This window comes from Podarcis pityusensis (genome assembly GCF_964106645.2).
Source record: "Podarcis pityusensis genome assembly, chromosome: 8".
NCBI classification, from domain to species: Eukaryota; Metazoa; Chordata; class Lepidosauria; order Squamata; family Lacertidae; genus Podarcis; species Podarcis pityusensis.
The window spans coordinates 14,724,181-14,740,195 of NC_138033.1; the positions used below are offsets into that span (position 1 = coordinate 14,724,181).

At 44.3% G+C, this 16,015-nt stretch overlaps 1 protein-coding gene across 3 annotated transcripts; it reads right to left on the reverse strand.

The window, feature by feature from the left end:
- Nucleotides 1-493: 493 nt before the first annotated feature.
- On the reverse strand, nucleotides 494-15,956 carry LOC308484429 (phospholipase A2 inhibitor gamma subunit B-like). 3 transcript variants are annotated; one of them, XM_081019387.1, is made up of 6 exons: nucleotides 15,681-15,956; nucleotides 8,468-8,586; nucleotides 6,867-6,983; nucleotides 4,150-4,302; nucleotides 2,476-2,601; nucleotides 494-834 (listed from the first exon to the last, which is right to left on the reverse strand). In XM_081019387.1, the coding sequence occupies exons 2-6, from the start codon at nucleotides 8,511-8,513 to the stop codon at nucleotides 641-643; spliced, it is 636 nt and encodes a 211-aa protein (XP_080875513.1). In that variant the 5' UTR covers nucleotides 8,514-8,586; nucleotides 15,681-15,956; the 3' UTR covers nucleotides 494-640. The 3 variants fall into 3 exon arrangements, with proteins under 3 accessions (XP_080875513.1, XP_080875512.1, XP_080875514.1); XM_081019386.1 differs by lacking the exon at nucleotides 15,681-15,956 and adding an exon at nucleotides 11,322-12,148; XM_081019388.1 differs by lacking the exon at nucleotides 15,681-15,956 and adding an exon at nucleotides 9,139-10,265.
- Between the last annotated feature and the right edge of the window lie 59 nt (nucleotides 15,957-16,015).

The window sequence follows — 16,015 nt, forward strand, 5'->3', positions numbered from 1 at the left end:
GGTTTGAGAACTTTACCTCGGTCTAAGAACAGAATCCGAATGGTGGAAGGGCACTGGCAGCGGGAGGCCTCATTAGGGAAAGCGCACCTCAGTTTAAGAACAGTTTTGGTTTAAGAACGGACTTCCGGATTGCATGCTAATTGCATGCTTTAGTCACTAGATGGCATTAAACCCTTCACCAACTGGGTCTCTGCTTATTCCTTTGAACCTTTGGGAGAAATAAGATTGATTAAATTGCCTGGCTAGCTCAGTTGGGTAGAGTGTGGTGCTGGTAACACTAAGGTTGCAGGTTTGAACCCCATATGGGATGGCTGCCTATTCCTGCATTGCAGCGGGTTGGACTAGATGATCCTCAGGGTCCCTTCCAACTCTGTCATTCTGTGATTCACTACTGTCAGTTGTGAGGAACTGGAGGAACTCTGCACTAATATAAAATGTCTTTCTGCCACAAGGGTCTAATTTTTTCCTAACAAATAAACACAGCTGCCATGCATTTAACATGTCATTTGTTTTAATCCCAATATTAATTTTCACTGAGGAAAGCAGTAAAGGCCAAAGTGCATTCAGAGGAAGTGGTTCATGGGTGAAAGAGGAGGCAGAATTCAATGGGAGAGTCGATGCGATCTCATGCAGGCAACTTTTACAACAGGATTCTCCGCAGCAGGAGCCCAGAGAAGCTTGGCAGGAGGACAGCAGTGGGTTGAGCCGCCTTAGAAGACTCCATCTTATGAACGACATCATAGCCAACCGTAAACTCAGAGTGTTTGCTATTTTCTGAAGCACACACAAACCTCGTAGTGCAACCATTCGAAAGCCTCTCCGTGGGGGTTTCATCTGGATATGGAAGACAAGATATGGGTTGCCGGGACATTGTTGCTTCCAACTGCTCTCCAAATTGCTCCATCTACTCTGTTTGAAATGAACCCTGTGTTTGCCACAAAGCGAGGCCTATCTACTGCTCACCAGTAGAGCTCAGCCCATCTATCCAAAGCCATTGACTTGCGTGGAAATGATCCACAACCTTGATCCAGCTCCATTCATTCCATTTTTTAAATTATTATTTACAACATAAATCCACCACAACTCAAATAAACGAATCCACCACCATAAGACATGAACATAACATAAAATAAACATAACATAAAACAACAAAATAAAATACTTCCTTTATCCTGTACATGGCCTCCTTATTTACTTCTTGTGAACTGTTTCATTTATGAGTTATTATTACGATTTTTTCAAATTATGACTTAAAAAGAAAACCAGAACGTCTCCTGCAGACATTAATCAAAACAAGTCCAGGTGTGTATTTTAGGGCACTGTTTTGTGAAGTATTTTTTACATTTTCCCAATTCTTTTTGAAATTCTTGTCTGGGGAGTCCCCTAATTGCCTCTGTTAATCTAGCTAATTTGATATAGTTTAGTAATTTATCCTGCCATTGCATTTTTTTGGCACGAATTCTTTTTTCCAATTTCTGGCAATTAAGGTCCTTTCATTCCAATGGGGCTTTTTGCAAGAGACCTTCCTGTAGATTGCATCTCACGTGCCTCAAATCTCCCTCGCTCTGCCACCTAAGGGTAACCAAAATCCAGTATGTGTGGCAGTTGTCTCGCCTTGCCTCAAGGAAGAACCTTCATGTAATAACAACAGCAGCAGCAGCAACAACACTTGCAAAGACCTCTCTTCATTAAAAACCCAAGAGCAGTTTACACAATAAGACATTAAAATAAAACAATATCTTAACAAGTAAACGGCAAAACCAAAATACTACATTGTGTTGGAACCATCCACACCCATACTTTCCACCCCCTAAATCTGGAGATTCCCCACACAATTGATGTAGCTCTACTATTTAGATTTTCAAAGTGTAGGGAATCCCAGGATATAGAGAGGAGAAAGTGTGGAACAGCGGTAGTTGGAGGAGAACACCTATCAGGGACTGTACAGAGGAGGAATGGTGGGAGCCGCCGCCCCCTTTTTCTGAACCTTCCCAAGGGCAGGAGGATAATATTGATTTAGAATAGTGGTTTGTAGAAGGGCATAGTCCAGAGGGGGAAAGCTGGGAAATACTGGGTGAGGAGCAGCTAGAAGAGGAAACACTAGAAGAGAGACAGCTGGCAGATTCAGTGTCCTTGGACAGCACTCCTGAATTGGGGGGGGGGGAGAGAGATGTTTTGATTTATGAAGTTATCTTTTATTTCTAAGATGCTGAGCCTGTGCTGGACAGCACGAGACATTGCATGGATATTTGGGATGTATCTTTGATGCTCATGTGATGCTTTTTTGTAGAGTTCTGCCAGTAAAATTTCGAATTATATTTTGATGGGTCTGGACAATGCTTCATATTTCCAAAAGGAGCCCGTTCTCATGCTTCCAGTTGCTCCAAACTGTGCTATATCAATATCTGCAATAAATACCCACCCGCCTACAGATCATGGAAGAAATGAACCTGCACTGTGGAGGAAATCACTTACTGGAGGCCCTGCCAAAGCCATTGGTTTCCACCTTGGTACAATTCGCCATCTCAGTGCTGTAAGTGCCTGAGCAGGAGGAATTGGATGGGTTCAGCATTGTATTGGCTCTAGGCTTTAGCGGTGGCACTGAAAACAGAAACAAAAGATACTCCAGGTCAGCTCAAGGACTGGACCAAAAAGAAATACAGAGCGGGGGAGGCAGGGACCTTTTTCAGCCTGAGGGTCATGTGAGCAAACAGCCTGAGCCTCCACCATTTCCTTAAGTCAAGTTGTCACATATCTCCTGCCCCCCACCCCCAGAGCTACAATTTCCAGAGCGGTTTCACAGTCAACCCCTCTTCCCAGTGAACTGTCTTGAAATGGAAGCACCTTCTGCTTTTGGTCTTCCTGAATGCAGAGCCTTGGAGCGCACAGTGGCTTAAAATTTCCCCACCCATTGTCAGGCACCAGGTAATCTGATCCCCCCACGGTAGGCTGCCAGGAATAGATAGATAAGGAAAGCTCTTACCAAGGTCTTTTATTCAATATTCACAGAAAGAGGCTTAGAAATGCAGCCTCTTGGAGTAATGGCATTGCTCTGAGTAATCTCCACCCCACTTCTCTCCTCAGTTGTCAACAACACCACCCACCTTATGGTGCCCGCTTAAGGCCATTTGCCTCCGAGCCTTTTGCTCTCCTGCTTTCAATGCTCACCAGGTTCTGGGAGAAGGTGGGTCTCAAATGCTTTCTAGTGATAATGTGTCAGCCAGCTGCTCCGGCTCTGCTTCCCCTTCCTCCTCTTCCATTATTTCCCAACTTTGCCCCTCATCTGCCTCTGAGCCGTAACCTTCCTCAAACAACTGTTGTAAATCTGTACTGTCTTCCTCTTCTCTGGAAGGTTCAGGAGGCGGTCTCCAGCATTCCTCCTCTGTCCAGTCTTTGACACCCATGCCTATTGGGTGCCTCTAGGTTGCTGGAGACGGAGACCCTTTGTAACGAATGGCATGGTTTGTATGGGCCTAAAGATGGCTGAAGAACACCACAAAATGGATGTGATGTCTTTGAACTGTCAGTGAACTGATCATGAACTATGTTGTAGGAACGGTACAGAACAGCACATACAAGAAGGGCTACACAACATTACCTTTGAGGTAAGATAAGAGTTGTGAGATGATGCCAAGGACAAGGATGTGAGATGCCAAAAACAAGGAGTAAGGAGTTGTGTAATGCCAAGAATCAGATGAACAACAAGGTGTATATCTGGCAAAGCCCTCCAGCCTAAGACGTGTGCCAGACATTTGACAGCGCTGTTGTCTGCCACCCGTGGCTCTTACTGAACCTGGTCAATTCAGTGAAGAGTGAAGAGTGGTGAGTATGAAAGGTGTATGAACAGATTTATGGTTGACTAAATATTCCTTGCCTTGACATGTGAGTTAATCAATAAAACTTATTATAGAGACAATCCAATATTGGTTGTCTGAGGTTTACTTGTGCCTTCCTAGAGTGAACTGGGTCTCATCTATATTAAACACCTAAACAGATTAAAATAACCTAATTGGTCATTACACCTTCTGCAGAAGTAGCAGTGGGTCTTCAGCCTTCCATGACCCCTGCACCATTGGTTACAGGGAGTGAACATAAGGAAAGGATAAGGAATTTTGGGGAGACGGACCAGCATGAAATTTATATACGTACGTTGAGGAGTGACTTGTCTGCAGGTCTTCCCGGTGCAGCAGACCCAACTGGACCTGTAGGTTCTTCCTCCCCCCATATCAAAGTAAGGTGGTGGGGCGTTGCACCAAAAAGTGGAAGCACAGCTTCTCTCTACGGTCTGAACCACCTTTCCGTCTTAAGTAGCCAAAAAAAAAAAAGAGGAGAGAGGTTTATTTAGCAACTAGCAGCTTCATCTCCAGAGCAGCTCTGATTATTAATAGTAAATTTTTTTATTTGCAAATTTAACAAAGAAAAGGAAGGGGGAGGGGGGGAAAGAATTAAAGACCATAAAAGGAAAAAAGAGAAAGAAAGAATAACATCAGATTAAGGGTGGTATATAAATTTAATAAATAATAAAGTAAAATAAAATAAAATAATAGGAACACACAAAAATTATCCATTCTCATTGCAGGTGCATCAACCATCAACAGGTGTCTTAAAGTTTAACATCTAAGTTAATATAAGCCCTTCATATGCGCATATTGATGCAGAATTGAGGCCTATTGGAAATACATTCAAATGCAGGCAGGGCCATGAGATCCTCAGCCCATTGTGGGGCAAACACAGGGCGTTTATCCTTCCAGGCTTAAATTATAGGTCTCTTAGCAACCATAAGGGCTACCCGTCCACTTTTGTTGTTTAGGAATTATAAAGCAAACAAAAAAAATCAGCACAATTTGGAAAGTTTCCTTCCCCCACTTGCTTGAAAATGGTTTCCAACTGTACTCAGTAAAGACCAAAACCTACGGTACTCCTTGATCTCGGGAACCATCGTGGAAAAATTGGTATCAATATATTACGAAGTGTCTGAATGGGTATCATAGAATTGCAAGGTTGGAAGGGACCCTAAGGGCCATTTAGTCCAACCAAGGACTTTCCACAATATATAGTAGACTAGTAGAACACCCATTGTTTGTTTGTAGGATGCATATTGCAAAGACCCAGGGGTACTCTCCCCCAGCCAACGCACAGGCTCTCGGTCACTTATGTGTGAGTCGCACGAGGAGTATTCACAAGTTGCATTCAACTTGTATATAGGGCTGGGCGATATCTGGCTTTCAGCATCATGACATACCACCTTCTTACCATCATGATAGACTGATATATCACGATGTCTGAAATAACACCGAAAAAGGCTGAAAAAGTGGCTGGGCTATGGAGGGAGGGAGGAGCAACCAGGAGGAAGGGAAGGGGGCTGCCCGCTTGCTCAGGTGAAGGAGCTCCTGTTCATTCCCTCCCTTCACAGCCCCATCTGCCTGCCTTCACCTGAGCAAGCGGGGCAGGCTGCCTTTTTCCTCCTGGTCGGGAGAACAGGCAATTTGAGCTGGCAGTACATCATGGCTCCCACAAGCACAGAACAACCAGATGGGAGTGACATGCCCTCCAATATTTATCCGATGCAAGTAGGGACATCCCATTCCATAATGATAATTTTACTATTTATACCCTGCACATCTTATTGGGTTGCCCCAGCCACTCTTTATATATATATCCATTTTTCCTTTTCGTTCATTACATACATCTCAAATTCTTAACACTTGCTATATATCGTACTCCTCTCTCCCTCCCCTCCAAGACTTCCCCCAACTTGCGTTTCTTATTTGTTTCTATTTTCACCTGCTTTGCTATCTCCCAACAGAAAAAGATATTAATAACATAACATCAAACCTTAAAAACATAAAAATAAAATAAAATACATCATCTTATTTCACTCTCTTACAAACATTTTCTGATGCTAATAATGTGAATATTTATTTAAATCCTGCCATCAAGTCTATTGCCTTTCTTTGTTTCTGCAAATATAATATGAATGGTTCCCAATCTTTTTCAAAGTCTCTGTTGTCTTTGCCTCTTAGTCTTTCTGTCATTTTTGCCAGTTCTTGCCCCAGCCACTCTGAGCAGCATCCAACATATATAAAAACATAATAAAACATTAAACATTTTTTTAAAAAACTTCCCTATACAGGATTGCCTTCAGATGGCTCAGGAGTCACATAATGCCATACCCTCCAACATGTCTCCAATGAAAATAGGGACATCTTCAGGAAAAGTGGGACATTCAAGGATCAAATCAGAAACCGGGACAGCTTCTCTAAATCAGGGACATCCCGGGGAAATACAGACACTTGGAGAGTCTGCAGTGAGATGCACTCTGCTTGCGGTGGCCAGGGAGCTGTGATGTATCACTAGCTCAAAAAGTCTGAAACCAGTATCACGATCTGTACTTCACAGAGGTTTCAGACGATGAATTGAAACATCGCCCAGGTCTACTAGCGTACAATCCGTGTACCTGTGCACCCAAATAGTTGACCTTCCATGACAAAAAGGTGGGTGACATACAGATGATATAGATCCAAAATGTGGGGAACATTTTGTTCTCCAGATGTTGCGGAACTACAACTCCCACCATCCCTAACCATTGCCCATGCTTGCTTGGGGCTGATGGGAGTTGTAGTTCAGCAGCATCCGGAGGACCATGGGTTCTCCCCACCACCACTTTTCTTGAGCAAAAGATAAGTGATTCAACCTCAGTCTCTGGAAAGGCATTGTGAAACAGAATGCAATCTTCCACCCTGGCCATGCAGAGCCCCATCCTGAGCTGAAAAGTCCACTGTGCCATCTATACAGGCAGCAGCTGTCAGTGGTCTTGCCTAAGCCCACCCACTGCCCTGATCTGGCTTGCAACCTCTCCTACCCACCTATGGTGCTTTCCGTCAGTGTGATGAGGCAGGTTTCTTTGTTCCCAGGACAGGTCCGCATGCTGCCAGTGCAATTGGTCCCCTTGGCGGTACAGATTTCGCACTCCAGAGAAGCAGCTGGAAGAGGGAAAGACACTTTTTAAAAATGAGATCAAATGAAGATACTTTTGTGCAGGAATAAGCCATGGGTCACCTACTTTCGGGGTACCCCCGTTTGTGCCCGTTGCAGGGTTCGTGGATCAGCCAGAGAGTAGGAGTTTACACACAGATATAAGAAGAGGCATCAAGTGGTCAAACAGAGGAAGGAAATGAATGATTTTTAATTGTTGTTTCTTGTTGCATCACAGTGTGGTACGCTGGTTTGACATCAACTGATAGGAAGTGCCTACAGAGGGTAGTGAATACAGGACAAGATATTATGGGCTGTCCCGTGAATCCGCTGGATGAAACAGCGGAAGAACGTTGCCTCAGGAGAGTGAGGAAAATTCTCAGGGATGATTCACACCCTGGCTGGCACTTTCTTGATCTCCTGCCCTCGGGCAGAAGATATAGAAGCATGATTAGTTGCACCAACAGAGTAAAGAACAGCTTCTATCTGTACGCTGTTAGGCTGCTGAATGAAAAGATAACAACAGGGAACTGACTTTCAGGTTTGGTGGGTGTGCGTCAGTAAACGAGGGGAATTAATACTAAGTGAGCTGAGTGGGGGGTGCTTGTGTAATCTTACTGTATACAAGTTGTACAAGTGACAATAAAGTATTTCAACTTCTTAGTGTTTCTTAAGCTACTTTGAGGGGGTTTTAAGAAGTGAAAACAGGTGATGTTATTATTATTGATGATGGGAGTTAAATGGGGGTTTCCTGCTTCTTTATTTCCATATTATCTTTGGCTGCTTTTTGTCCCTTTATTCCCAACGGAATGGGCTGGAGCGTATTGTGAGCATGGCTTCAATGATTCCTCATAACTGCCACGAATCATCAGTATTGTGGACTACAATCTCCTCTCTGTCCATCCACACATTCAGCTTGAAAGGTGTTCCCCAGCAGTACCTGATCCTTCTTTCTTACTGGCAAATGGTCACAATTTTTTAAAAAAAATGTTTTGTTTTCTTTGAAGTTTCTGGGTGCACATCTTGAGATAACATGGATGTCTCTACTTCTGATAGGCCTTTCTATATCTTCTTCTGAGTGGCTTCTGGTTTGTTTTTGGTTTTTTAAAAATACTTTTAAGCTACTTTGCGGTGATTTTTTAAAAACCCCAAAAGCGGGATTTCAGACACAGTATGTTCTCAGTCCTATCTGGAGATGCCAGGAACTGAACCTGTGACCTCTTGCATGCAAAACAGTTTATTATTTACTATTTATTTTATTTTTAAAATTTGCGTACCATCCTATACCCGCAGATCTTTTGCAACGTAAAATCACAATTTGAAAAGAAAAAACCCAGGAAATACAAGTCGCCTTCTACCAATGAGCTACAGGCATTTCAGAAAGCTGCATTATCCATCTTGTATCAATACCAATCCTGTGACACAAGCTTGGCTCCAAATCTATTCATCCTGGAAGGAACAGACCTCCAGGAGGCTCCCAGACACTCCTTACCTGTCTTTAGAAGTGCAAAGAAGAAGCATTTCAGGGCAGCCTGCATGGTGATGGGAAATAAGAGAGCACAAGAACAGAAGCTCTCTCCACAATGTGTCAAAATACTTGGTTCAAAGGACCTGCAACGACATACAGAGGAAGTGTCGAAACCAGGTGTTATCTTACCAAAGTGTGCATTTAAGCACGCAAAAACACGTAAAAAGCCAGGTGACACCAAATTATCTGGGGGAAATCCAAGATTGCAAGAATGGGGATTCCTCTGGCCTTCCAGATGTTATTGGACTTCCTACCAGCCCCAGACACTTGATGGGGTGCTCCTGAGAAACAAACTAGCTCCCTCTCTTGCACACACACAAAATCAGATTACTTTTCCATAAGGGAAGTGCCAGAGAAATGCATTGGAAAATGTGTGCTAACACTTTGGTGATGCGGCATTGTACAGACTTCCCACAAGCAAATTTCAACAAATGCTCAATAAAACTAAGCAGCCAAGGCCGACGGAGCGCCCCGCAATTTTTGCACAAGCAAAACAGAATGAATGCTCAGTGAATGAGCTCTGCCATGCAACCTAAACAAAAACAACACACACACACACACACACACACACACACACAAAAACAAGAACAAAAGTAGTATGTTTCCGGGTGCCACCGCACACGGAGTGACTGTACCTGGCAGTGCAGGGTCCGGCCAGTGGGGGGGGCACCTTTGCACCTCCTTCACCTTCTAGAGAGATCAAACACGGTGGGTCGTCCCGTGGGATCTTGCAAGCGGGAAGAAGGATGAGGCCTTAAAAGGTCTCACTCACGTGGGCTATGGGAACACTTTGTCTGTAGTGAACGATCCATCCACCCTCTGTGTGAGAACTTCACTAGGCTATTTGGGTTGCTGGTTGACAGGCCATCAAAGGAATTTTTTCTTCCAACCTTGAGGGGTTTTCACCTATCCCTCAGTGACCTAAGGTGTACTTTTGTTAGGCAATGGTCAGAACAGCAGCAAAACATGTATTTCCCTTTTGGGTGTACAGCCACAGCAGCCATTAACTCTCCAATGGTTTGATTTCACCCCCCCCCCAAAGGTGCGCTTCTCCATTGTCTCCCGAGACAGATGGATGCCAACTAACCAAGGTCTGTATATCAGCAGAAATGGCATTGGGCAGGATCAGTAAAGCAATGGGGGCCTCCATAATGTGTCTAGGGGAAAATATTGGCCATGCACACCCTAAGATCAGGTTAGGGCCCCCGCATGGCTGGAATCTCTCACCCCAGGCACTCAGTGAGACCCTGGGCATTTGACTTCCACCATGTCAGGGCTCAGCCCTGGAATATTCTCATGGAGGAGAACTCAGTTCTTTTCAGCAAGGACTGAAGCAATGGACCATTGCCCTACTGCCATGCCAACCCCACTTTATGCTGTGGTCTATAAAGATTTGGTCTGATTTTTACCCAACCCCGCATCCTGTCCCAGTTATTTCACCACACGGGGCCACAGATTGTGCCTGCCTGGGTCAACCTATGCCTTTTCAGAAGCTTAAAATTCCTTTTCTGGTTGAAAATAAGAACACTGCCAGACTCGCAAGTGTTGAAAGACATTCCACGCTCATAATTCTGGGGGGAGAGGGATCAGAGATTCAGCCCGCAATTCTAGAAACCTTTCCCTGGAACAAAGTCCTGTTAAGGATACTGGGATATACTTCTGAGTAAACAGAAGTACTGCACTACAAATCCCCAGCAAAGACACATGTTTAAAAAGCAAACAGGAGGGGCAAGGGGTAAGGAGCAAGACAGATTTATTAGGGGATGTTATATTAAATAGACATCCAAAATTCTTTTTTTAAAAAAGGGGGGGAGGGGAGAGAAGGAATCAGAAATACACCAAGAAGACAAACCTGTTCCCCAACTAGCATAGCCCTGCTCCCCACCATCTCATGTTGGGAGCACTACTTCTGATGAGGTTCAAAACGATACTATAGAGGGATAATTTCTATTGTTTTGAAATGCATGTGCGTGATCACGTGTTTGAGAAATAATAAAGCCCCTCCCCTCTTTGCTCCGGCAACAGATTTAAATTCTGGAGATTAATTCTGTAAAATTGACTTGGCAGATTTTTAAATTGAAGGGAGGACTACAGTTCCGTGATTTAGCTTCTAAAAAGGGGTAGGTGGCCTTTGACCCTTGTGATGTCATTGGACTACCACCATGTTATGCTGTCTCTGGTTGATAGCCACAGGTTCCCCATCTCTGGCCTGTAAAGCTTGACATAAATCAAGCTTAAAGTGAAGGCTGAGCCTATCCTTTATGCATCGGCTTCTCCTCCTTAGTTCTTCATTGTGGGCTTTGTCAGATGAGAGCTATTACAGTATATGAGCTGCTGCCTTTGTGCATTAGGAAAGGTTGCTGCTTCACGTTTGCTACAGCAAGACAAGGCTTCCCTGCTGGAGCAGACCTACAATGACTATACATTTCTATGGAACTATATAACTCAGGATTCAGCTCCTAAGCTGGAGGTTTGTCCATCAGTCTTTCCCAACCTAGTGTCCTTCATGTTTTGAACTACAACTCTCATCAGCCATACCTAGCAAAGATGTGGTGGCTGGGAATGATGGGAGTTATAGCCAAAAACCCAAGGAAGGCGCCATAAGAACATTAGAAGAGGTGTTCCGGATCAGGTCCAAAACTCTGTTCTCATAGTGGTCAAAGAGATACCCACTGGAAGACAACAAGTTTGGGGGAGGCTGTTCTGCAGGACCTTCTCCTGATCTTCACATTTCTCCAAGCTTAATCTCCTGAAATGCAATCGCCTGGTTTCTGCTATAAATGATGGCTAATACATTGAATAAATTGGAGTCCCCTACCTTCTCCTCCGATAGGCCAGCTGTTTCCCTTGATGCTTTTCCACTGGGACTGAGATGTTTCTGCTCTCTTGCAAACTGCTCTTCTTACTTATATGCCCTTGGCTAGTTTGCCTGCACTTCTGCTGCAGCCAATGAGATGAGGATGACTTCTTTAAGAAATGGGTGTGGGTGGGTGTGTTTAGACTACTGACTGCACCAGTAGTGAGTGGGAATTTAAAGCGGGATTTAGATCAGCTGAGCCTCCCGGGAATGCTGATTTTTATGATGACCACTATCAACAGGGAAGGAGATAATAAGGAAGGAGGGAGTAAAAAGAGGGGAGCAGTTTGAGCCCCTGTGAGAACACAATGATCTGACTCAGTAAAAGCCTCTTCGTGTGTCGTGCATGTTTCTTCTTTTTTAATGAACTTAAAAACTGGATTTTTGTATTGAACAGAGATGTGCACCAAACCTTTAGCTTATAAACTGTGCTCGAAACCTAACTGCAATCTAGCATTGTATCTCAGTTGCTGAAAGTCCCAGTGTCAATCCCTGGCATCTTCACGAGGGGCTGGGAAAGATGCTGTGTTTGATATCCCAAAGGGCTGCTACCAGCCAGTGCCAGTGATGCTAACCTAGATGGACCAATGGTCTGATTAGCACAAGGCAGCATTCTGTGTTTGTTGGCTGCAAACTCACCGTGTTCTTCAAACGTAAGTCAAGCAAAATCATGGGATAGCTCAGTTGGTAGAGCATGAGACTCTTGATCTCAGGGTCATGAGTTCGAGCCCCACCTTGGCCAAAAGATTCCTGCAATGTAGGGGGTTGGACTAGATGACCCTCATGGTCCCTTCCAACCCTACAGTTGTATGATTCTAAGTCTGGCAAATACATAGATGGCTCTGGCCCCATCTCCATCTACTTGGCAATATGCCTTGGCTAGAAATGTCCATGGCATGGGCCATTTTAGAGCCGGCTTGAGACATAGGTAAAGATAAAGAAGGGACCCCTGACCATTAGGTCCAGTTGTGGCCGACTCTGGGATTGCGGCGCTCATCTCTCTTTATTGGCCGAGGGAGCCGGCGTACAGCTTCCGGGTCATGAGACCAGCATGACTAAGCTGCTTCTGGTGAACCAGAGCAGTGCATGGAAATGCCGTTTACCTTCCCACTGGAGCGGTACCTATTTATCTACTTGCATTTTGACGTGCTTTCGAAACGCTAGGTTGGCAGGAGCAGGGACCGAGCAATGGGAACTCACCCCATCGTGGGGATTCGAACGCAGACCTTCTGATCGGCAAGTCCTAGGCTCTGTGGTTTAACCCACAGCACCACCCGCGTCCCAGCCTGAGACATAGTGCATAGTTAAACTATGGAACTCACTCCCACAGGAGGCAGGGATGGCCACCAATTTGGATGGCTTTAAAAGGGGATTGGGCAAATTCATGGAGGAGAAGGTCATCAGTGACTACTAGGCATGATAGCTGTGCTCTGCTTCCACAGTCAAGAGGCAGCAACGCTTATGAATACCAGGTGCTGGAAGCTGCAGGAGGGGAAGAGAGCTCTTGTGCTTGCGGGCTTCCCATGGGCATCTGATCACCCACTGTCAGAACAGGATGGGCCATTGGCCTGATCCAGCACGATCTTATCTTCTTGTGACACTTTTTTGCCTAACACAAAGCAGTAAATGGTGGTTGCCTCCCAAGTCCAGGTGCATTGGTCCCCAAGCTAGCCCAAGCAAATTTAGCCCCTGGGGCAGAAGATTCCCCAATGGCTTCTCTTGCTCATAACTACAGTAAGAATAGATAAAATAGCAAACAAATTTGCAAGCTTTTCATGACACCCAAGGACAGCTGCCTGGGGCAGCTCTCTCACTGCATCACAACAGGGCTGGCCATCCCTGCAGCCATTTATCTGGATGAGCAGGTTGCTTTTTACATTATTCACAAAGAGGGAAGAGACAGGAGGAGAAGGCATATACAAATATGCAGTCATAACATGCAGTGTAACCTTACCCACATTTTTTTAAGCAAACCTGATAAACCACCCACCCACCCCTTTTTAACATTTGAAAAGCTGCTCTTATTTGGAAAACTTGAAAAGACACGTGGGTTGTTGTTGTTTTTTAAAAAAGAAATTCTGTATGAAACCTTTTTTGAAAAGACAAGTTTTTTTAAAAAAAAAACAAGTACAGTGGGTGAGTATTAACATAACAGCTTAAGACAATTTGATAAATGATGCACGCTGATCACCTTAGCCTGTGGTTCCTGAAATTTGTTCTGTTTGTGCAGATAAATTATCAGAGATAGAATGCTACAGGATGTGTTGTTAGTGTGTGAAAACAGGCAAAATCCAAAATCCAAGCTGCTTGGCACCTGGCAAATTTCAAATGCTGGTTTTGACTATACACGATTTTGTCTTTAGCCATGATCCCTGGAATGTAGCCCCCATGTAAATTGCAGGTTTAATGTATTGCATTTTATTGCACTGTGAATTGAATTCTATAAAAATCAACATAATGCAATGGGTGGACCTGTTGCAAAGTTCTTCAGTGTAACATCCATCAGCTTGAGTCTTAAGGCAGATTCAGCATTAAAATTATTCATCCTAGACTCCCATTAACTTCACTGCTAATCCTCTCCACTCCTTCCAAGTGCTTCCTTACCCGCAACCAGCTGCCCTCCAGTCATTTCTCTCTTTTTTGATATTAATATTTTATTGTAAAGTTTTCGGCTATAAAGAAATAAAGTGATAAAAAGAGGGGGGAAAGGAGAAAATATTCACCCTGCTCACCATCCAGGTGGACCATTGGATTATAAGAGCAATGAATCAGTCGCTCAGTCTGCTGCCCCCACCATTCTTCACACAAATAACTTGGACCACTGAATGAAGCTTGCAGACCACTGGTGGTCCCTAGACCACTGTTTGGGAACCCCCACTATAGGCAATTTCAGGTAAGGTGAAATGTTTTCATGAACTGTGGAGTCATTTACTTTAAAAATACCATGCATTCGGATTTATGTATTTCCTTAGTCCATAAGGAAAATTTTTTCATAAGAAACAAGAATTTCTGAGGTAGATTCTCATGAAAATGTTTTTGCCCACCAACACCCAAGCATTTCCCCCCTTGGTTTGGTTTACTAAAGGGAGATCAATACTTTCAACAGCATTTTCAACAGCATTTCAACTCCTGTTGCACTTAGCAAAGCTTTTACTGTTCTTTGTTTCCATACAATGTCTTCAGCCTATTTGTAGGGAAATTAGAAAGGGATTTCCTATGTATGGCAGGTATACGTTTGTGGGGAGGTGAAGGACGATAGCATACCCTCCTACATTTCTCCGGTGAAAACAGGGAGGTCCCATTCCATAATGATGATTTTACTATTTATACCCCACACATCTTACTGGGTTGCCCCAGCCACATCTAGGCAGCTTCCAACATATATAAAAACATAATGAAACATTAAACATTTTTATAAAAAAAACTTCCCTAATACAGGATTGCTTTCAGACAGCTTGGGGGTCAGATAACTCCATACCCTCCAACATTTCTCCAATGGAAACAGGGACATCTTAAGGGAAAGTGGGACATTCTAGGATCAAATCAGAAACCGGGATAGCTTCTCTAAATCAGGGACACCCCTGGAAAATATGGACACTTTGGGGGGGGTGCAATAGTCCCTTATATACAGATCATAGCTGTCAACTTTTCCCTTTTTTAAGGGAAATTCCCTTATTCCGAATAGGATTCCTCGCAAGAAAAGGGAAAAGTTGACAGCTATGATACAGATCTCAGAGCTTGTTCCCTGAGACATCTTTCAACAGCCAAATCAGGCTGGACCCTGACTGATATTGTGTGTTATCTGTTGGCAGACCACAAGGATGCCACTGCAAACAAGGTTGCCATCTTCGCAGGAGCAGCTCAAAAAATCCTAAAATATATTTGCCATGGTGCGCTTGAGGAGACAGTCGGGGAAAGTGCTCTTCTTCAGTGGAGAACACCTATCGCAGAAAACGAGAGGGAGGGGGCGCGAAGACGACGCTAACCCCTGAAAAAAACTGGGGGGGAGGTCTCCAGTCGAAGCATCGAGCGGCGCAAAAGGGGGTTTCCTGTTACTTCATACCACAGAAAAAGAAATAAAAACAGAGAGGTAGGAGGACGGGAGAACCTCGCGCTAAAGAGACTACACGCTCGACCGTGAGACTCCTCAAGACCCGGCAGAGCAAGCACCAGGTTTCTCATTTAAACTAACTGACGCTGAGAAAAGTCACCCCATCAAAAAAAGGGGGGAAAAGAGAACCAGCAACAACAGAAAGGGGGTCTGGTAAGCTTTATTTTAAGTAAGAACAGTGATAACAAAAAATTATAAATGAGTCTCACCGTGTGGGGATTTAATCAAGAACCCTGCGACGGAGATTGCAGAAAGGGAAAGGGATATTGACTAACAGTGCATCAAACAAAGCGAGATTAAGAAAGGAGGGGGAAGCGAAGCAATAGCTGAGCTGGGAAGAAGAGAGGAGAAGGGACATAGGAGAGCTTACATAGCAGAAAGAAGCCGTGGAGAAAAGCATAGAAGCTGTAGGAGACGTGGGAGGAGCAGGACGTCGAGGGAACGCAGGACAAGGAGGGAAGAAGCGGAAAGAAGAAAGAAGGCAGTGGCTGAATAGGGAAGGGGGGATACCCACGAGTTTAAGGAGGAGAGAGGGTAAAGGGAC

Excerpts from the sequence above, each read along its gene's own strand:
- LOC308484429 (XM_081019387.1), bottom strand. The coding sequence starts at position 8,513 with ATGCAGGCTGCCCTGAAATGCTTCTTCTTTGCACTTCTAAAGACAG. Across the intron at positions 6,984-8,467 it reads CTTTGCACTTCTAAAGACAG|CTGCTTCTCTGGAGTGCGAA; the intron begins GTAAGGAGTGTC and ends TCCCTCTTCCAG. Across the intron at positions 835-2,475 it reads TGGCTTTGGCAGGGCCTCCA|ATGAAACCCCCACGGAGAGG; the intron begins GTAAGTGATTTC and ends TTCCATATCCAG.